This window comes from Bactrocera tryoni, chromosome 5 (genome assembly GCF_016617805.1).
Source record: "Bactrocera tryoni isolate S06 chromosome 5, CSIRO_BtryS06_freeze2, whole genome shotgun sequence".
Taxonomy (NCBI): Eukaryota; Metazoa; Arthropoda; class Insecta; order Diptera; family Tephritidae; genus Bactrocera; species Bactrocera tryoni.
In genome coordinates, this window is record NC_052503.1 from 61,171,164 (window position 1) to 61,194,024 (window position 22,861).

At 35.5% G+C, this 22,861-nt stretch overlaps 1 protein-coding gene across 1 annotated transcript; it reads right to left on the reverse strand.

Annotated features, from left to right (window-relative positions):
• Positions 1-5,083: 5,083 nt before the first annotated feature.
• On the reverse strand, positions 5,084-10,300 carry LOC120777808 (leucine-rich repeat neuronal protein 3). The gene is made up of 2 exons (XM_040109343.1): positions 9,683-10,300; positions 5,084-8,267 (listed from the first exon to the last, which is right to left on the reverse strand). Exon 2 carries the CDS (start codon positions 8,129-8,131, stop codon positions 5,867-5,869), a length of 2,265 nt encoding a protein of 754 aa, XP_039965277.1. The 5' UTR covers positions 8,132-8,267; positions 9,683-10,300; the 3' UTR covers positions 5,084-5,866.
• Between the last annotated feature and the right edge of the window lie 12,561 nt (positions 10,301-22,861).

The window sequence follows — 22,861 nt, forward strand, 5'->3', positions numbered from 1 at the left end:
TTAACTTTTTATTGTGTGGCTTGCTGAATTTCTATACACCCGCCGGATCCGCTGGATAAAGCACATTCGTGCAACCTCAGACTCGCTCACGACTGCTTTGGTCTATTTATTTATGTAATTTTTTCCCCTATTTATTGTTTGTGTAATCCATAATTACAAATCATATTTTTCGGTTTGTTATTTTAATTAGAGCAGCTTGAAAATTGTTCATTATCGTGCAATGAGAATAAAATAATTGCAGACATTATCGCCACGCAGGCAAATAAAGGTTAAAGCATGGATGGGTGCGCAGACATATACTCATATAACTATATCTACATACAAAACGATGAGTGTGAAGCCATTGAAATCATTAAAAAATAAAGATTATTGGAAAAAAATAAATTTAATTGTAAAGAATATGCAGTCAAAGATGCAATACTTGTTCGAATAAAAAAATAAACTCATTCATAAGGAAATTATGCCCTTGTTATTCCACATTCACGCAAGTTGTTCTGCGTGAAATTGTTTATTGAGCGTGAAATTTCTGTAAAATCATTGTCAACATGCATTTCTTCGAAATAACTAAGTTCAATATAATCAAGTCTTGATGTTGTTATTTTAGTGCTCTTCATATCATGTGACGGCCTTTTATTAAACTAAGTCACTGTGGTGCTGTAAAGCAAACATTTGGTTTCTCCGCCGTACGGCTTGGGACTTTGAATAATCGATTAGCGCTTTATTGCAGATTTCATTGTGCTTAATTACTTATTGATTCGAAGATATATTTCATTCTCCTAAACACTGTTAAATGTGCTTGTAAAGCCGTAAAAGTATATATATATATATATACATATATTAGGTTGTCAAATATCTCCCTTCACCTTTCTAAGCAATAGCTTTTTTGAAAGTTTGAATCCCTTCGTTATGCCAAATTAGTTTGCAAATCCGTTCAACATTTATAGAAACCTTCTTCTTCCTGAGACTGGATTTTGTTTGTTTGGACCAGCAATAACTCTATCACGACTTGGCTTTTTTAAAATTTAGTCGTATAACATGCGTTTGCGTGTGACGATTCCGAGTCGAAATTCGACGTTACTATGTTTAAAGTTCACCATTTTTCAGATTTTTAATTCGGAAGAATCATATGACGAATAAATTAAATTTAAAACCGAGTCAAATCATGGAAAACATATAGTTTCTAGACCATCCGTGTATTTTCAAGTTTTAATATAGCATCTCGTGACATCGCCCAGAAGATGGGAGTTAGTCACCAAACCATATTAAACCATCTGCAGAAGGCTGGATACACAAAAAAGCTTGATGTTTGTGTGCCGCATGATTTGACGCAAAAAAAACTTCTGGACCAAATCAACGCCTGCGATATGCTGCTGAAACGAAAAAAAATTGGCCCATTTTTAAGCGGTTGGTAACTGGCGACGATGAATCACAAACAGTGGCCAAGGAAGGTTTTTGCTGTGTGTTTGGTGGGATTGGAAAGGAATCATCCACTATGAGCTGCTCCCATATGGCCAGACGCTTAATTTTACCGTCTACTGCGAACAACTGGACCGCTTGAAGCTGGCGGTAGACCAGAAACGTCCAGAATTGGCCAACATGAAGGGTGTAGTGTTCCAGCAAGACAACGCCAGACCACACACTTCGTTGATGACTCGTTAGAAACTACGGGAGCTCGGATGGGAGGTTTTATCGCATCCACCATATAGCCCAGACATAGCGCCAAGTGATTACCACCTTTTCCTGTCCATGGCGAACGCCCATGTTGGTGTAAAGTTGAACTCAAAAGAGTCTTGTAAAAAGTGGCTGTCCAAGTTCTTCGCAAATAAGGAGGGGGGTTTCTGTGGGGTGGCGGTATAATGGAGTCGCCGTTAAGACGGAAATAGATTATCGAACGAAATGGCGCATATTTGAACTAAATCCGATCACTGTAACAATTTTTATAAAGCATTGAATAATGAGCAAAAAGGCGGAAGGGAGATATTTGACAACCTAATATATAAAATGTATTTATTAAAAAGTTAGGTTGAGCTTGCAAAAGTCTTCGTACTTTGAAATGTAGTAAAATAGCTATTGCTACAAACACGAAGGTATATCGTCTTTCAACAAGGCCCCTCTGGTTTTCTGGATATGGCTCGATTAAGGAGAACTACCGAAATACCTCTCAACAAGAGGTCTGAAGGATATTCATAACATAAGTCATAAGTAACAAAGTTTTTTGGAGTTAGAAATAGTTGTTTTCGAAATTGTGCTTATTGAAAAAATCATTCACAATTATAGCCGGTTATGGTAGATTGTAGGCGCTGCCATTAAATAGTGTACACGAAATGAACATAGGATTTTTATTATTTTCCAAACCAAATTAAAGAATTAAACCTAGGCTCAGCAGTATTGCGCACAAGACACCAGACTGGATCAGGTTACCTACTCCAGTGGAGAAAAAGTTTCAAAAGTGCTGCCATTGATAACTTCTTCTTCTGCTTTACTGGCGTAGACAGCGCTTACGCGATTATAGCCGAGTTAACAACAGCGCGCCAGTCGTTTCTTCTTTTCGCTACGTGGCGCCAATTGGATACTTGGTCCTTCCAACGGAGTGGAGGTCTTCCCCTTCCTCTGCTTCTCCCGGCGGGTACTGCGACGAATACTTTCAGAGCTGGAGTGTTTTCGTCCATTCGGACAACATGACCTAGCCAGCGTAGCCGCTGTCTTTTAATTCGCTGAACTATGTCAATGTCATCATTTATCTCGTACAGCTCATCGTTCCATCGACTGCGATATTCGATTTAGCCCCAAGCCTATTGCCCCTAAAAATTAGGTAAGATAGCAACGGCAGTATACATATAGAGCATGCACCGAGAAAGTTAGGAAATTTCTTCCGGGAACATATAACCTTCGACTGATTGCGCTTATTTTATTATTATATATTCCAATATCTGTTTTACTGCTTAATTTAGTTATGTATTGTATAGTGAAAGGATCTAATGGATTTTTTTACAGTGGCGGAAGTGGCGGCTGCTTTGCTTATTTTTGAATCGTAACCCAATAATTTGTATACAATGTTTTGCATAAAATTTGATAGAAATCTGCCCAGTAGCCACTGAGAAATGGAATTTCAGCAAAAAGCATGCAGTTCCGCGCTCTTTATCCAATCTCATACTGACTTGAACATAATTTACGGTAAAATTTAATGCTTCTGACGATTTTGTTTATATGCTTATCGTTCTTTTCAACACGTTTTTATTGGAGTAGTTCCGGCTAGGCTCAACTATGTTTCGGACTGACGGACGAACGGACAGACAGTCATGCGGAACTCAGTTTAGCTCATTTTCTCAGATTCAGCCGCTAGGTTAATAAAACTATTATGCTCTGTAGAAACACGTTGCGAAAATATTAAAGTATAATAAATAGAAAATTTTTGAAAGTAAATAGTATATTAACAGAATCTAAAATACGTCATTTCCTTATCAAGAAGCCTCGCTTGCAGTCGTATTGACCTTTAGTTTGCACGCTTGAATTTGAAAAATTGCAATAAACAATTATTATATAGTGTGTATATACATATATGTTCAAGGTCTACTAAAGGTCAACTAATCACTGCTAAAGAGCCTACAACAATAACAATTGCGCACTGAAATCTTATTCTTCTCCAAACTACACGCTTTAATCTCAAGGTGCTTATAAGAAACCCCGCAAATCCATAATCGTTGCAATGTCCGCATAATATCTTTTTTCAATTTCTAACACACATTCACACACTGGGACTAGTTAAACAAAAGTCGCTAAGGCTGTGTGTTTATTGTGCTCCTTCGTCCTTTATTTCGTAGACAAAACAAAATACACAAGAACAAAAAACACATTCCCACCAAGAGCCTTCGCGATAGCCTACCAACAACAAAAGCAATAAAAGATCTTGGTTTCCTCTTCCCTTCTCTTCGCAATGATGAGCTATTAATTTCTTTGCAATTTTCAAAAATAGTTCTCGATAATTTCACACAATCCGTTGCACAGCTGGAGCGCCACGGAGAAACGTTCGAAATATATGCGTGGTCATGTAGAAACGTGTGTTTCTCAGGTCTTTAGTTAGATCTACATGTATGCGTGTGTTTGAAAGAGCTATATTGGCTTTCTTTCATGTACCTGTTTTATGGGGAAATTTGAAACCTGCAGTTTATTGTGGAGTTCTTCGTGTAATTTTAGTCCTCTAAGGTTATGTGTCTAAACAATTGTTGTTGACGTTTTGTATTATTTTGTTATATTTATCAAAGATGACGTGCTACCAATGGAAATGTTAATTTCGAAAGCAAGCAACAGGAGACATTTATTTTCTGTTAACCTCAAGAACTTTATTGGTGGAGAACAGAATATCTTGGGAAAAGCTGCCAACACCTATGACTTTGAAATAGTTAATAGCATTTTGATATAAAATTTGATTATCAGCCATTCACATTATTAAGAGGACTCTAAAAGGAAGGATTATTGGTAGATGTCTAAGTTCTTACGAGTTTCGAGTTTAAAATATGCCAAAAAAATCATACGTAATTTACCAAATAATGTTACTTCGAAGTTACAATTTGAGAAATGATGTTTCAAAAAACAAAAAACGGCTTTAACCAATAGTGTAACATTATAGCGAATTGAAGAGAGACATTGCTTTTCAGTATCCTATCAATTGAAAAATAATTTCAGGACTTGTAAGCTACAATCCAAAAAAAAAGAATTAAGATTTTTAAAATTATTATTTTAATTTTGTATGATATTTTTTCATTTTTATTGTTTAATAATTCAATTAAATAATTATTTTTTTTTTAATTTAATTAACTGAATGAATTTATATAGTTTTCTTGATATTTTATTTTCTTTTAATAATAGCATTCAGTCTTTGCGAAAATTACTTTAATTTAATTGATTTAAATATTTTTGTTTTCAGAATTTGTTTAGCCTTAACCTTTGTTTTTATTTATTTACTTTGAATTTTATTTTTTTCTATAACCAAACCACTTACCATTTTTCAAAGTATAGCCCAAATCATTTCCCCTAATGAAAACGTAAATTTATTTATTTTTAATTCAAAAAAGTTCATATTTTATTTACTTCATTATGATAATTTTGTGATTTTTTACCGTTGTTTTATATATAATTTAAATATTCTTCTAACTATTAGAAATTACTGTGGTGTTGTTTTATTAAAACTAAATAAACTAACTAAACAAAAGTTTTCATAAAATAATTTACATTTGCTTAGCGGTTAAGTACAGTTTTCGCTTAACGGTACACTTACCTTTACTAAAATTTAAGTCAGTGCTTTTTTCGAAACAAAAAAGTGATAATAATGATAATGCTTATGAACTAAGTAGTCCTTAGACAATTTGTATAATTTATTTACACTTAATGCTATGTCTTCCGATTTGTTGATTTCTTCGTCAAAACTAAGTGCTTTTGTTGTTTTAAATTATTATTTATGTACAAATTTTTGAAAAGCACCATTTTGATTTTGAAATTCAATTTCAATTTCACTCCTTGAAAGTCTGGGTTCCAAAGGATACTTTTCGGTGCACGGACTTAGCCTATTATCTTTTTTGCTAATTACATACGAGTTAGTTACTTATGTTCTATAATTCGTTGGTTCACTATTTATGTACTAAGGGTCCCCAGTAGTAATACTTGAAATTCTATCTCGTGATCTCTCCTACACGCTAACGTCCCTCTGTATACCATATCTAAAAGTCCCGTTTTGATAATACGCTTACGCTACGACACGCGGTCACATCACAGTTGGCGCCCACTAAGCGTGCAAGCTCAGCTTCGGATGGTGATAGGTAGGGTAACGCACAGCCAGTGGCAGCTCATTACCCACACTAAACACCTGCGATCAGTGGGGATTACGCATTGTGTTGTTGCAGGGCTGCTGCTGCTGCTGCTGCTGCTGTTGTTGCTTTTGTGTATTGGCGCCCATGAAGGAGCGACGACCCGTAGTCGCTATGCCATTACGTAAGGGCAATGCTGGCGGTATTGGCGGTGGTGTGGGCGTTTTGGTGCAACGTCCCTGCTCTAGCGGCATCGAATAGTGTGTGTTGCTGTAAATATAATTGGCATCCATTACCTCGCTAGACGCATCACAATCGCTACGTGATGAAGTGCCATAATGCAGCGACGGTTGTTGCTGCTGCTGTTGTTGTTTCTGTTGTTGCTGCTGTTGGTTGAAGTGCTCTTGCGTGAGACGCAGCTGGTGTTGGCGTGCTTCGCATGTATTCACCGCGGGCGAATGCATCATTGGCACATCGGCATACGAGTAACACGACTCACCGACATCTAGCGTAACGGCGGAGTGTGCGAATTGCGGTTTCGTGTAATGGTTCACGCTCGGCTGCGGTTCCACAACGTTGCCGTTGCAGGGTTTAAGCCGTAGCGAGTATGATGCGCAATCGTCAATGCTAATACCGGTTTGTAGTGCCTTCTTCTCGCTCAACACTGTGGCAGTGGGCACTTGCAGCTGTTGCAGATTCTTCTGTGCTTCTGGCGCGTTCAAATCGTTAATGGGCATGGTGCAGAAGCCATAATGACGTGCAGCGGGATGATGTGGGGTGTAGGTGTTTGAGAAGGTCGAGTGTATACCAAGACTGCAGGGATGATGCTGATGGCGCGTGATGTAATCCTCATCGCAGAAAGTCTTCTGGTATTCACGTTCTTTGCGTCCCAAAGCGGAGTTACCCCAAACACCGCTGCTGATGTATTCGCGTATCTTGCGACGACAACGATACAATATGAGCGCCAAGGTGGTGATCGTGGCTGCCGACCCGACGAGTAGTGCGCCAATCAAAGCTTGCTTGCGCGGATCGGTGTGTGTACAACCCATAAGCGCCGAGTTCAAGTTACGCAAAGCTTCACCGTGCAGCCGTTCGGGAAAAGCGCAGTAGACCTCAGAGATCGCATCGTTTGTGCCGTTCTTTTCCACCAACAAGTTGCGTAGCCACATGACACGACAATCGCAAGAGATCGGATTCTCCGACAGATCGAGCGTGATAAGATCACGCCATGGAAACAGGCCTTCTGCGAGTGTGGTGAGCGCGTTTGCTTTCAGTATGACATGACGCATATTGGGTAAACCGCTCAACGCGCCTTCTTGCACCTCATGCAGCATCTTATTCGAGGACAGGTTTAAAAACTCCAAATTGCCATTGGTCGAGAACGCGCCGTTCATTATGCGTTTCAGCCGTAGAGCGCCATTGATTTCTAAGCGTTTCAATTGCTTCAAACCAACAAAAGCGCCCTCAACAATAACTTCAAAATCATTCTGACCCAAAGCCAATTCCTCTAAGCGCACCAAACTACTCAAACTGAAGGTGGGTATACGCGTCAAGCGATTGTCAGAAAGATCCAGTTGGCGCAGCGCTTCCAAACCCTTAAATGAGTCATGCGAGATATTCCGTAGCCCAGCACCACGTAAGTCCAGACGCGTTAAGGCCGGCACATCTTGGAAGGCCGCTGCCGGTACGCTCAATAAAGTATTCATGCCGAGAAAGAGCTCTGCCAAACTGGACATGGCCTGAAAAATAACTGGATCGGGCACCGAAGTCAACGCATTGTCATCCAAATACAAGATGCGCAGCTGCGACAAACCGTCAAACGCTTTCGGATCCACAAAGCCAATGCGGTTTTTACCCAAATTCAGCTCTTCAATTTTAGCCAACGGCGTAAAGGTGCCCAAATGTAGCTCGGAAATGAGATTTCCGCGTAAATTCAATACTGTTACGGCCGACAAGCCGATGAATGTTTTATTGCTGATTGCGCCGATCTTATTGTCATTCAAATGCACCTCCTGCAGTTTCTTCTGATAGGCGAAAGTGCGCTGCGGTATGGTCATTAGATGATTCGACGACAAATCGAGGAATGTCAGCTCGGCATAGAATTGTATCGAAGAGTCGATCGTCTTGATTTTGTTGTTTCGTATCACCAGGCGTTGTATGGACGGATTCAGTGCAATCGGCAGCACATCCAATTGACCCTCACCGCACTGCACGACCAAGGTATTGTCATCGCACTGACAACCTGATGGACAGTTAGCCAAACCGCTAGCTTTGGTGGCGAGCAGCAGGCAGAGCAGCGAAATGTAGGTAATGCTCTTGAGTTGCAACATTTTGTGGTGTATACGTGTGTGTGTATGTGGATCCTTATTAAGCTGTGGTTCTAATGTAGTTGTTGTTATTCTTTAGGTTTGCTCTATTTCATACGTCACGTTTTCAATGAGTGTTGATTTTATAAGCGTTCCATTGCTATTAAAAAGAAAAAGAAGGGGTAATTAAATAATGCGATGAAGTGCAGTAAATTAATTCAATGTGAAATGTATGGAAATGTAATGCACAAAAGTTATAAAAATAGGAAAATGTAAAAAAGCAGAGAAAATGTTGCTTTGTGTGTGTGTGTTAATGGTGAATTATGTGCAGTTGAGTTTCCGGTTTACTAACAAATTTATTTCTGTGCTTTGTCGTCTTCATTAATTGAATATTCTACTTGAAATGGAAGTGTACTTATATTTTGTCGCTTACAAAAATCATTTTAACATAGTGATTTAACACTATTTTAAATTACGTTTTAATATAAAATTAAAAAAAACACACACAATAGTCAAACTATGAACTGAAAACATAACTAATAGCAAATTTTCTGAATTGATACACTTTTTATTAAAATTAAAATTTTTTTTTGATTTAATGGTATCATTCACAAGCCACACAATTTGTTGTTAAAGACTACAAATTTGTATCAAGATTTCAATACTTATTTCAGCAACAAATATATAATCATTCTAAAAACTATATTTTCAAGAAATCACAAATATGAATTTTCAAAATTTCCAACTTTAAAATTGTGAAACAAAATATTAATGAAAAGTGATATCTTGCATTATGTTATTTCTGTATTAAACTTTTCAGTATAAATTTTTTGGTTTTTCCCTATCATTTTTTCTTAGTAGTTTTTATATTCCTCATACCAATTCTCTGAATTAATTTTTGCCAAACACATTAGTTTTTTTTTACCTATTTGACTTTCTCTATATAAGTAAGATTATTAAAAACAGATTGGTTGCCTTACTGCCTTAAAAATTTAAAGAATTTAGCGCCTATGAAATTGATGCTCATTGCAAGGAAACTAAAATCAAACAAGATTCAATCAAGAACTTATCAAATTGAGAATTATATTTTTTTTGTTTGTGCTAAACTCTGAATTTTTAGTTAAAATCCAATTTCCACAAATTATAAGAAAAAGGTGAGGCCTTGATTTTTAAACACAATTTTCCTAAATCTCATTGAGATGGTTTATTGATGTTAGTGGAGACTTCATCGCCTTTTGAATAAATACAAATAATAAATTCCTCTACAAAATTTCAAAATTAGTGATTTTTGATATTATTGTTCATTTTGTATTTTTAATTAAAAAACTTTTTTTTTTTAATTTTGTTTAAAAAAAATTTGAACTTTCAAATAATTAGTCCTTAAAGATTTTAATATATTTACGCTATACATTTGACAACTTCAATATTTATAAGATTTAAATTTTGAAATTTTATTATTTTTAAATCTACATAATAAACTAATACCGTTTTCACATATCAACACGTTTTGAGCGCTTACGAAATGTTCAAAAATTAAATACATTTATTTTTTGTTCTCATAACACCACAACCAACCTTTTCCAACTGTCCAGCAGTAACTCGCGCACATTAAAACTCAATTGTCATGCGATTTTTATGATTTCTCCAAATTTTCCCACGCAATTTAATTGCAATTTGAGTGAATTTGATTTTTAACTACTATTTTTAACACAAAACCACTAATAACTTATTTCCGTGGCAAACACAAATATTTTCGATGCTTTTGCTTTGCCTTCGTTTATTTTGTTTTATTTTTTTGTTGTTTTCATAGAGTTATTTACTTGCGTAAAATTCACAAATATTCATGGTTTTTTATTACAAACTCATTTTGAGTTCCGATATAATTTTCAACACAATATTTAGCATTCTATGATCATTTGTTTATGTTTTGATAATATTTTTTAAAACACTTATTAGAAATGTTTTCCAAATTCTGTGCAATAGCTGCACCGTGAGCGATAATCCAAGTGTTCGCTTTAATCACGGTTTTGCTAATACGAAAGAAAACTTGGCACTTTTTCGATGCTCGATCTCGGAACTAGAGGTGCTCTACATTTATATACGGCTTTTGTATTAATTTTTGCCGAGTTTCGAAAATGTTCGAATTAATTTCTTGCCTAATAGCAAAGTAAATTCACAACCGCACACGGCCAAGCAACGAACTACACTAAAACTTGAACCATCTGAGTGTGTTAACAACACCTCGGTGTGCTGTAGTGGCCCATGGAGAAGCCGCCAAGCGTAAATAATTTTGCTACCAAACAAGCCGACAAGCGATTGCCTTAAAACAAGCGGCAACGTACGAGGAATGCCAACAACAACCCTCATTGTAGTTTTTCGAGTGAATTGCACGCTCAAAAACCGCCGCGGAGCGCCGATCAACTCGTGCAATTGCAAGCTGAAGCAGAAAAACAAGTTTGAGAGCGGCTGTAGAAGCGTTTCAGAGAGTGTAATGAGTGCATTGAAAAACAACTTAGCAGGCAGTACACCGGAGCACATACAGCAGGTAACGGATGGCAAAAAGGCAGCTGCATTTGCGGTGAATGCTCACCAATTGGTCATCAAAGTCAAGGAGAGTTTGTGATTGCACATTAGCGCTGACTACTCACGGACAACAGAGAGCACTCAGAGCGTATTTTGACACGTCGTGAGTAACATCGTGGCTTCTGTGCACAGAGCGAAGCGCGTGGCAAGCATATGCTCAGCGTGGAAGCGCCGTAAGAGGTCGCTGCAAGCACTAAGTTCACAGACGTGCATTGAATGCCAATTTGAAATGCATCAAAGCACTTCCTGTCTCCTCTCTTTCACTCAATCTTATTTGGGACTCACTCTCAGTTGCTCAATTTTCAATTTCATTTGTTTGTGTTTTTGTATGGCTGACCTTTAGGTTTGCTTAGGTCTAAAATGCAGCTGCAGCCACAAGGGCATTATTTCTGTGGCATGCTGCTTTGTTTTGCTGACAGGCAATTGCTGTTGCAACTTCGTTGCTGTAGCGTCGGGAGCATTTACGTCGTGTTCTTGTTGACGGTGTGCGGCAAGTGGCTGGACGCGTACTTCTTATTATTTTTATTTCAATGATTTTGTGGATCGAATTTATTTAATTAAAAACTACGTAGCGTTTACTAACTAGGACACAAGCAACAAAATTTATATGAATTAACCAAGTGTTTGCGTTAAACTATTAAAATATTTTGACGGGATTCTCAAAAATTTCGAAATAAAATAACCTTACAGATGATCTAACAATTTTCTAAACTTTCCAAATTTTAGTTTTGCAAACAGATTGTTAATTGCATTGATTGAAAAATTTCCAGCAGTTTCGACCAACCCAGATATTGCTAAAATGTTCCTGATTCGGGCATTTGGCTAAAAAGTGGATAGAGTGTTGAAACAAAAATCGAACCACCGCATTTCTAGTAGGCACTGATAATTTAATTAATTTTTATAAAATTGGGTTGAACACTGTTCAATTATAGTCGGGTTAGGTTGTGTATTTGAAAACTTGTACCAAATGCTAAACGATCAGAAAAAATTTACACGTGACCAAAAAATTAGCAAATTGGCATAAGAAGAAGAAAAGTGATCTTCTCGGCAAATAGCGGTTAGAATTGGTCAGGATGTTCTCGAAAATCAACTGAGAGAACAGACAACTTACTGGGCGGATAAATTTAGGCTTTCGCTTAAAATTTTCACCAAGTGACTTTAAGTGTCGAAACCATACGCCGACGGCTTAGAGATATGGGTTTACTATATATGGAAAATGCCCTGCCAAAATGCCACAATTAGTGAGAGATTCCAGGATAATTGTATCTGAAAGAAAATTAAGATTCCTCAAAGGCAAATGCTTAGGGCTACTTTCATACCATGTTTTGGGACCGCTACACCTTGTTGATGGAATAATGAATTTACAAAAATATGCGACAGTGGTTAATAATTTTTTAGTAGCCTTACCTTCCAGGGCGACTCAGCGCCGTGCCATCGTGCAAAATTGCTAAGTTTAGATCGTAATCAAATCTTGTGTAAATAATCTGTACAATTTTTATGTATATGATTCTATTCAGCATGAATTTTTGTAGTCCATTACATTAAACGATTCAACACTTGGATTGGCCAGAAAACTCGCCCGATTAAAACCCCATTGAGCACTTGTGGCATATAATGATGTGGGAAGTTGCTAAACAGAAACAAACAAAAAAAAATCAATTGATAAAAATTTTAGAACGATTTTCGTATGGTCTCGACATAAGAAAATATCAATTGATTTGTCCTTGTGAGTTCCGTGTGTTCAAGAATTAAGGCTGTTATTGAGGCCAAAGGAGGAACGAATCGATATTAGAGGATCCTATTGTAAAGTATATATTTCTATCGTACATTTTAATCCTTATAAAAAACATATTTTGTAGACAACTAATTTACACTATTTGGTCAAACTAATAAAATTTGCCCTAATATTCAGACTTTGTAAACAAATTGCTCATGTTGAATTATATTTGATGGTGCATTTTTATTACCCGCAATTGATGTAGGTGGAAAACCGAAAGATAATATATATATGTATCTTCGATTACGTAACGTTATTTAGTGCTTTAAATATTAGAAATTAGAAATCTTATTCATTCTTTATATTCTTTTATTCAATTCTTAATTCGCATAAGACTTCCGCAAAAGCTTTTTCTCGGCTCATGCCGTCTCATCAGATAATGTCATTATCCACGCCACCGCACCATATAGCAGGACGAGAATAATGAGGGAATTATAGAGTTTGATCTTTGTTCATCGAGAGAGGACTTTACTTTTCAATTGGAAGATACGTACGAAATTTTATCGAGATATTTAAATTTTTACTGAAGTTATCGCTTGCACGAAGTTGGACGGCCGTACTCTTAGAATTAAACCGACACAAGTAATTCCATATAAGACTTAACATTATAAACGGTTCCAAATCGCTACATCGAAGTTTAGCCACTGATCGAATTTTCCGACACTACTAGAATATATGCTATAGATATATACTTTCCATCAATTAATAGATTTACCAATAGTGTGATACTTGGACGGTTTGTGAAGATATACGTATCATATTATCATTTTGGGTCACTTATGAAACTGTATGATTCCATATGAAAAGACCCCTAGAACAATTTTCGAGAAGTCACTTAACATTTTATTATAATCTTTAAACTTCAGAGACATCGCTTTGAAGATTAAAGATGATTTCTGACAGTTTTCCTATGATTTACATTTACATAAGGCTTAAATCTCAAAAAATCAGTACTACATAAATGAGACAAGAAGAAAATTCAAACAAGCACCTTTAAAACATTAATGTTGCGAAAATATCGCGCTCAATACCAACTAAACGCTCATTTATGAGGGTACTTTCAAACAGTAAATTGCTCCCTTGTCGTCGAATATAGGTCGAGGTACATATGTACATACGTTCATTTGCGCATATATTTGTACAGCTGTACTTAATGCATCAATCATGTGGCAACAGCAATAATCACCGCATCCACCGCAAGTGAAAGTATGAACCCACCCACATTCTCTCACATCTTTGAATGCAAATAAGTCTGTGTGTGTGAATTCGCGTGTGCCGACTCCGCGATTAAGTAGCAAATGTTAATCTAATATTAGCCTGACATAAAGTGTTGTGAGCCCTTGAAGGACGCCACTAACCGTGCATTCAAGTAAAAAGTACTCATTACTAATCGAATATATACATAAGGACATGGAAGTGTATGTGCTTCGAGTTCGAGTATGTGCTTTAGAAATTCAAAAGAGTCGCTCGTAATACCCAGTCAACTTATTTCTAATTAAATATTGAAGAAGTTCCTTACTCAAATAGTGATAGGAGATCGATTACGTTTCCCTTGAAAAGAGTAATTGATGTTATTCAAAAAACAGTATAATAGTATAACACAGGCTATAATAAATTAAATATAATAATCGGTTCGGGCTTAGAATCATTCAAATTCAGAAAACAGCTAGATTTTGGTACGCTCAGACTAGAAGGGAATTTCTATTTTCACATGATCATCTTCAATTTCATTAAAATACTTCAAGTTAATCCAAAGTTTTTTCATCGGAATAAGTTATAAATGGAATCCAATTGCGAAAAACGTGTTTAAGGTCTTACGTATTTCAGTCATATTTATTGTAACACGTATGTGCTATTTTTTGCTGCAAGACTCTCTTAAAAATGCATATTAAAATTGTCCCCAGGATCTCCGCAATAACAGCAATAATTTGGTTTTAATTAATAAACTTAACGGTTGTCAGTGAAAACTACTAAGTACCTGCATTGAGAGAGGTACCAATGATAATTCGAGCCATAGCTCGGGTTGGATCCAATCTCTAGGTATGACTGTAAAAAATAGCCCTTACTTTTCTCCCACAACAATCATATTGTCAATGCTTTTCGGACTTACTTAAATCGGCTGGATTCTAGAACAGTAGAACGAAAAGGTTGCTTAATGACAGTCGACTGCTCACGAAGTTGAAGTATTAGCAAGATTGCTTGACGTGATTAACAGTTGTATGTGAGCGGTTCCAACACCATCCGTTAACGTAAGTTTTATCGGCAGGACTCAATGTTTATGCACGAAACTAAAGACTCTCTTGTTATTGGTATATTTTATTTTATTTTTTCATCGAAATTGAATTTTTTGTAAGGTTTGAAGTCAATTTGAAATTCCAAAAATCTAGGCATCCTTTGGATGGGATGGTAGGATAGTTAAGATAAGATTGGGCTGGATAAGACGGGATTAGATAGGAAATAACAGAGCATAGGATCGGATATGAAAGGATACGATTGGAATGGATATCGTGATAGGTTAGGTTAAAATAAGATGGATTGGATACTGTCATTAATTTTTGACATACTTACAAGTTAAAAGTTAAACTGGGGCTCGTCGTATTCCGATATAATTTGCCCCTAACTAAAAACCTGTATATGTGTGCTGGGTGTCCGTTATGGCGAAAGAAATTGTAAAACCACAATATTCAACACACACTCATGCTTCACTATATACTCAACGGCATATACAAATGGCTGTGTTTTGCTTTTGCACGAGTGAAACCGCGCATACATAATTAAATAGACGCTGCTAGCGCAGAACAACAACAATATATGTATGAACGATATGAAAACCTTTAACCTTCAAAGAAGAATGCTCCAAGAGCCAAAGCAACAACAAACGTATGATTCTTAACACCTTCCCCATTTTATTTACACACTTATGTATGTGTGTGTGGCACATCATACCGCGTGACGTTATCAACGCCTTCGCCTTACCACATCAGCCGCATCATTATCCACGACGCTCGTTTAAATGAGTTAATTGAAAGGATACGTAACGGTGAAGCGTTAAGGTGGCAACAACACTGATGCACATGGAGACCTAATGTGTGCATATATAAGTGTGTGCGCGCTTGTTTGCCACTGGAGTCTGGCTGTAGATATGAATTCGCATAATTAGACTTGCCACAGTCACCTACCATCGTCAGCCGTCAGCCCAGCTATTAGCTCAGTTTACTGGCAATACCGCAGCAATAACCACCTAAGCATTGCCGACACCCCAACGATTAACGGTGATTTTTTTCGGTTTTGGTTTTTTATTAATTTGTTTTTGCTTTCTATTGAAGTGTGCTGGTTATTTTTCCACTCGCTTTATTATAATACAACAAGTATTCGCAGCATTGCTGTTGTTGTTGATGTGGTTGGCGGATTAAGCACCTCTTATCAGCAAAGCCGTTAATGAGTTGAGCATCATTAGGGCGCACTCTCTTCTCTAAAGGATTTTGTTTTCGCATTAAATGTAATATAAACACTGTTATCTACACATAGTGTGCCACAAACGCACTTAAGTGGCAATAAATGCATTTGCATGTACATATATATTTGTTTACAGCTGACTTCAAAAGAAGTTTTCATAAGTGCTTGACGTACCGGGAAAAGAGTGTAAGTGCATTAGAGTGCTTGCAACAAATGTTAGACACTTGTGTTTGAGCATTCATATATGTATAGCAGAAAATGTAAGTACGTACATACATATGCATTATAAAAACAAAGCGATTATATTAATTTTTAATTCTAGTATTTGGAAAATTTTTTTACTAAGCAATTTTTTATTTCTAAATAGTTTTCCGTAAATTATTAAATTAATTTTTGCATATTATTTATTTGAAATTATTTTTTACTCATTAAATATCTTTCTAAGTTTCACTACTTTTTTCAATTTCTCTGCTAAGCAGTTTCAAGTTGTTTGTAATTTTATATATACATACTGCAAATTTAAATTGACATTTAAATAAAAATTTTAAACTTAGCCTAGACATCAAAGTGCTTTTATACAATGCGGTCATATAACCGAGTGGATGGAAGGCATTCAGCCGTGAGGTATGACCTGTGCAACTAATATTGATAAAATACAAGGGTTCCAAGACCTTGGTATTCCTATGGTAAAGATAGAAGTGGAGGTCAGCAGAATGAAATATATATCTAAACTTCGATATCACCTAAATCCATTGGCTAATGCTTTAGTACATTCCTGCGATCAAATACGCTTTAAAAGAAGAGATATGCCTGCGTACGAGAGAGCAACGTATCGCCAAAACAGCTCAATCACTTGCTTGAGCTTGTCTAGTTTAAAATAGATTTAAGATTTTATTACTTATTTTTAGGCTTTTAAACAAAAAACAGATCCAATACATACAGAAAAAAATTGAAAAAATATATATTTAAGTATGTACATATTTTAATTTTTTATACTTTATTGCTATTAATCCTCAAATTTCATTTAAATTTTAAAATTTCTAATTAACTAGACTAGAATTGTTGTTAGTATTTTATTTTTATATACTAGGGACAATGTAAAATAATAAAAAAAAACAAAATAAAATGTTATTTGAACACTTTTGAGCTTTGCTACAGTAATGGTAGTATGTATCACCTAAAACCTAGCGACATAGATATGGGGCTCTATATATAACAAGTAAGGAAAGGCTAAATTCGGATGCAACCGAATATTGCAACTTACAAGAATCAAAGCTAATTTCCCTAAATACTTTATGGTGAAAACGTCAACCTGAGAATCGAAATCCAAACATTTTTATATACTCCTATACTGACAGACACATAAGGTTTGTTAGAAAAACAAAAACCATTATATTTAGTATATGGAAGTTGGGGTAGTATCGACCAGATTTGATCTATTTTCTCTAATACCACATACTATTAACACGTCCATACTAAAAACCAATCACATAGAGTAAAGTCAGCCGGTTATTCGAAAATTCTGATGTTAGTTATATGGGGGTAAGTCAAGTTTTCGGCCAAATTTATCAATTTTGTGCACAAAGATACACTGTTATAAGTAAAACACGCTAAAAGTCAGGTATATGAATTTCAATTATATATCTCAGACATTGACCCATATCTTCCAACAAAAGTCAACTATAGATACCGAGCTCCAAATATTCGGTTCCTAGGGGCTTGATCAGCATTATTCGCTCAAGGTTTTATATCGTTATATTAATTTTTCTTGATTTGTGAACTGTAAAGTGAAATAATCAAGTGGAATTTCAAATTGTGGTATATGGAAAGTTCTATGTACCAAATTTTGTCGAAATCGGTCAGTCAGGTCCCGAGATATGGGATTTCACCAAAAAGTGGGTGCTGCCACACCTATCCTATAATTTTCACACCGGCTCCCATAAAACCCTCTCATACCATCCCGGCGGCAAATTTTTTCGTTCCTGGCTCATTTAGTTTTTCATTTATCGTGCTTTTAGTAGTTTTGAACAGTACCGTTATATGCGGAGTCAGCGAGGTTTTCATTCGATTTCATCCATTTTCTCACTTTCGGTAGGAATTCTCGTAATATTTGTGCTGCGTGAATTTGGTTGTTGTAGCTTAAGTGGCTTAGGAGATATATACATTAAACTTATTAGAGGGCAGGGCTACACCCGCCAATTTTTGCTCACAGGTGCCCCTGGCTATTGCGATCCGCTATGCCAAATAAGAGTTTGGAATCTTAATTTAGTGTTTAGTTATGGCACTTTATAGGTTTTCGGCTGATGGGGATTTGGTGACCTAGGTGACTGTCTGGCTGTCCGTCCGTCGGCGCCAACTGTAACGTGAGAAAAAATTGAGATATCTTGATGAAACTTGGTATGTAAACATTACGAGTTCGTAGATGGGCATAAACGGACTACCACCACGCCCACAAATCGCCATTAACCGAAAGCCTACAAAGTGCCATAACTAAATAAAAATTTGCCATAATAATTCTTTTAAAATAGCCACGTTATAACAAAATATTTTCCAAATCCAACCAAAATTGTTCGAGCCCTAAGTACTGAATATGTGGACCCAGTGCTTATAGTTGACTTTTTACCGAAAGTATCGGCCAATGTGTAAGATCTGCAATTGAAATTCAGAGAATCTTTTTCTGATAATAGTAATTATGTGTATCAAAACGAGTTAAATCGGGTCAATACTTCCCTGGGCCCCATATGCCTAATATTTTCGAACTTTCAGGTGTCCTTATACTAGATACATCGGCCAATATTTGAGTAATCTCAATGACAATTACAGGACGAGTTTTGCTCATAACAGTATATCTTTGCGCCTAAAATAGTTACAATTGGGCGAAAATTTTACTAGCCCCCAACATCATCCGGCTGACTTTGCTCCATATGATTGGTGATTTTATGTGAAGTACCTTAATAAAACCCATGGAACATTTTTTAGTATTTGGCATGATATTAGTGGGTCGATACTACCCCAACTCACATAACCTACATACAATGATTTTCGTCCTTCTAAAAACCTTTAGGCCTAATATGTCGATGCAGTGGAGTTGTGTATGAGTTATACATAGTATATGTATATATAAAATTGCGTAGATACCGATCCTTTGGTTGACGTTTACACCTTAAGGTATTTTCAAAGCTTTGATTCTTGCAATTTGCAAGAGTATAAAATGTTCGGTTGTACCCGAACTTAGCCCTTCCTTACTTGTTATACCCTGAACAGGGTACATTAAGTTTGTCACGAAGTTTGTAACACCTAAAAGGAAGCGGCGGAGACCCTATAAAGTATATATATGTATAAATGATCAGCATGTTAAGCTGAATCGATTTAGCCATGTCCGTCTGTCTGTATATGTATATACTAACTAGTCCCACAGTTTTTAAGATATCTTTTTCAAATTTTGCAAACGTCATTTTTTCTTCAAGAAGCTGCTCATTTGTTGGAACGGCTGATATCGGGCCACTATAACATATAGCTGTCATACAAACTGAACGATCAGAATCAAGTTCTTGTATGGAAAACTTTCACAATTGACAATATATTTTCACAAAAGTTGGTACAGGTTATTTTCTAAGATAATAATGTAATATACGAAGAAATTGTTCAGATCGGCTTACTATAGCATATAGCTGCTATACAAACAGATATATTCACGAAATTTGGTATAGACTATTTTCTAAGACAAATTTGTTCATATCGGTTAACTATAGCAAATAGCTGCCATACAAACTGAATGATCGGCATCAAATGCTTGTATGGGAAACTTTCTCATATGACGATATATCTTCACGAAATTTGGTATGAGTTATTGTTCATAGAAATAATGTAATATTGGAAGAAATTGTTCAGATCGGCTGACTATAGCATAAAGCTGCCATACAAACCGAACGATCGGAATCAAGGGCTTGTATGGAAAACTGACGCATTTGACGTGGCATCTTCGTGAAATTTGCCATGGATTACTGCTTAAGGAAAAAATATAATCTCCGAAAAAATTGCTCAGATCGGATTACTATAGCATATTGCTTCCGTACAAACTGAACACACAGTTACTGAATGAAATGCACTTGTGAAGGGTATATTAGCTCCGGTGCAGCCGAAGTTAACGTTTTTTCTTGTTTTTAATTCGCTTTGTTGTATAATATTTCTAATTCTAAAATATTATTACACGATTTTTATTTTATTGAATTATTCATTTAATTTTTTTTCTTATTTCTTAAATTTATTATTGTTATAAATTGATATTTTTCATAAATAAATGTTTTTGTTTACTTTCACACTTTATATGCGTTTTTTTTATTTTCATTTCGTTTTAATATTTTTTCGCTTTTTTGCTGTTTTGTGGTTTAAATTTATTTTATTTCTATTTTTTTTAATTAGATCTCTATTGTACCCGCACTGGTGACATGTTTATGCTGCTATTATCTGAAAAATATAACTTTTTTTAGGTAGTTGCCACATGGGCGTGCTCATGGACATAAACGATGTCATCGCTGACTCAATCTATTGGATATATGGTATCTATGATCCCACATGCTTACACATATATACACTTAGTCAAACATACATACATACTCAGAAACCTCCACATACTTATGTAGTAAATGCTTTCGCATGTGTCCTTAAAATTTCCAGTTATGGTTTTTTGAGTTTGAGGTTTAGCATTATATTTCCTTTTTTAATAGTGTAGTAAATTCTAATGTTCAAGTGCCTTAACTCAATGTGTCAAGTGCGTCATAATCACTTACTTTAAAACACTCGTCGCTTCTTAATGGGTTTCTTGTTTTCTTTTTTTGAGATTCGTTTGGGGTTCTAGGTTTGCCAAGTATTTTTAAGAACTGATACATAAATATGGTAAAATATGCAGGCAATCTAATATAGTTAAGCAGCCATATTTATATGCACTATTGCCTATGTATATATTTATATATATGTATGTATATTATAATTTAAAAGATCAATCGAATGTCGCTATTGGTGAATAGGCAACATACTTCTTTCAAAAACATAATTTATTAAAAATTTCAATCAATGAGAAACTGATGATACGACAATGAGTAGAAGATCTCATAGTGTATTATATCAAAATATTAAAATATTATATAGCAAATGATATAGATAACTAGCCTCTAGCGACGCAAAACAAAAACCAAAGGACGTACTTTAAAATTACATTGCAACACAGCGAAGTAATATCCAACGCTTTGAAAGTTTAACCCTATGATATCTCGCATATATAGTACTTTGGATTTATCAGGAAGCAGGAAATTTTGCGATTTCAAATAATTTATGATGCTTTAAGATTATTTTACTTGAAAAACTGTTCGAGAGTTTTATCTCTATTGAGGGATACATTAGTATCCTATTGTTTCCTAAAACTAATAATTGTTAAAAATATATTAGAAAGGGCTTAGCTTATTGGGTTTTTTGCGTTGCATATATGGATAATTACAATTAAAGACATATCATACCGTTTCAGGAATGTTTTTGTCTTTAGACATTTACAACTTGTTTCTTTCATATACTTATAGTTTACAATGGGGTACTTTGTATTCATACCCTCATCCAAGTATATGGGACACCCTTAAGTATTTCAAGGTCTAAATATAGCATCAGTATATATTTGGTGCATACAGAAAATATTTCACATATTACTTATATATAGCTCTATATATACTTGTATAGGTACAAGCCTTATATTTCAAGTCCACGTGTATTTTAAGTGGCAGTAGTGCTTCTAATAGAGTTCACTGGGTTATTTATTTATTGTTGCCATTTGATATCTTGACAGTTGACAGACCAGCAAATAGAGTACAGTATGGGGTAAACCGCTAAAAATATACAAAAGTGTATTCAGAAATTTATCAAAATAGAATACGTACACAGATTTAGCGCACTTAAAAAATGTCAAAAAGACTGCACTTTATATAAAATATGAATTCCTGTCATCTGGCTTTTCTTTTTCCTTGTGCTGAACAAATTTTTGTTTGGACCTTTGATATTTTGTAATATACATAACACAATTATCTTCAAAACATGATATGTCAAAGGTATCGCTACAGTACTACTAGTATCGACAAGTGCCGGACAAGTGCCGTTGAGATGATATACTCAGCTCAGTCTATGATGAAATGTAAACAACAATTTTTATATTCTTGACCATTGTTATGTAAATGGGGAATCTAACGCATTCAGCCACTTGCTCATATCTACATATTTTGCTACGTATTGAGGAGACTACTTTTCTGCTTTCAGTTACAGAGATAAATAATGAATATCCGATAAATAGCGTATTGTTCACAAGAAACAGAGGATAAATACATATGTGATAAATGCATGAGGAGTATTCTGGTCTAAACGCCTAAATTTTAGGCATTTTTCATATTTGTTATATACATTTTTATAAGAATTTTGTTGGCATTTAATGATAATAAAACGAAATAAGAACAAGTAAGAAAGGGCTGAGCTTGGGTGCAGCCAAACATTTTATATTCTTGCAACACGCTAGACTCAAAGCCAGGGAAATATCGTAAGATATAAAACATCAACCAGGGGACCGAAATCAGGCAATTTTATAAATACATACACTCTATATAACTCATACACTGACCGACAAATTCGGCATACTATTTGTTAGAAAAACGAAAATTATATTAAATATGGGAAAAGAGGTAGCTATGACCCAGTGTTATATATTAACCATTATCATGCCACATACTAAAAACATGTTTCTTGGATTGCATTATTGTATCTCACATACAATCACCAATGATTTGGAGTAAAGTCATCTGGATGTTCGAAAATCCTGGTAATATTTTTAAGGGGGCTACAAAGATATACAGTTATGAGTAAAACATGTTCTGCAACTTTCATTGGGATAACTCTAATATTGACCG

What these genes read in the sequence shown, in the direction of transcription:
- LOC120777808 (XM_040109343.1), bottom strand. Translation starts at nt 8,131, where the DNA reads ATGTTGCAACTCAAGAGCATTACCTACATTTCGCTGCTCTGCCTGCTG.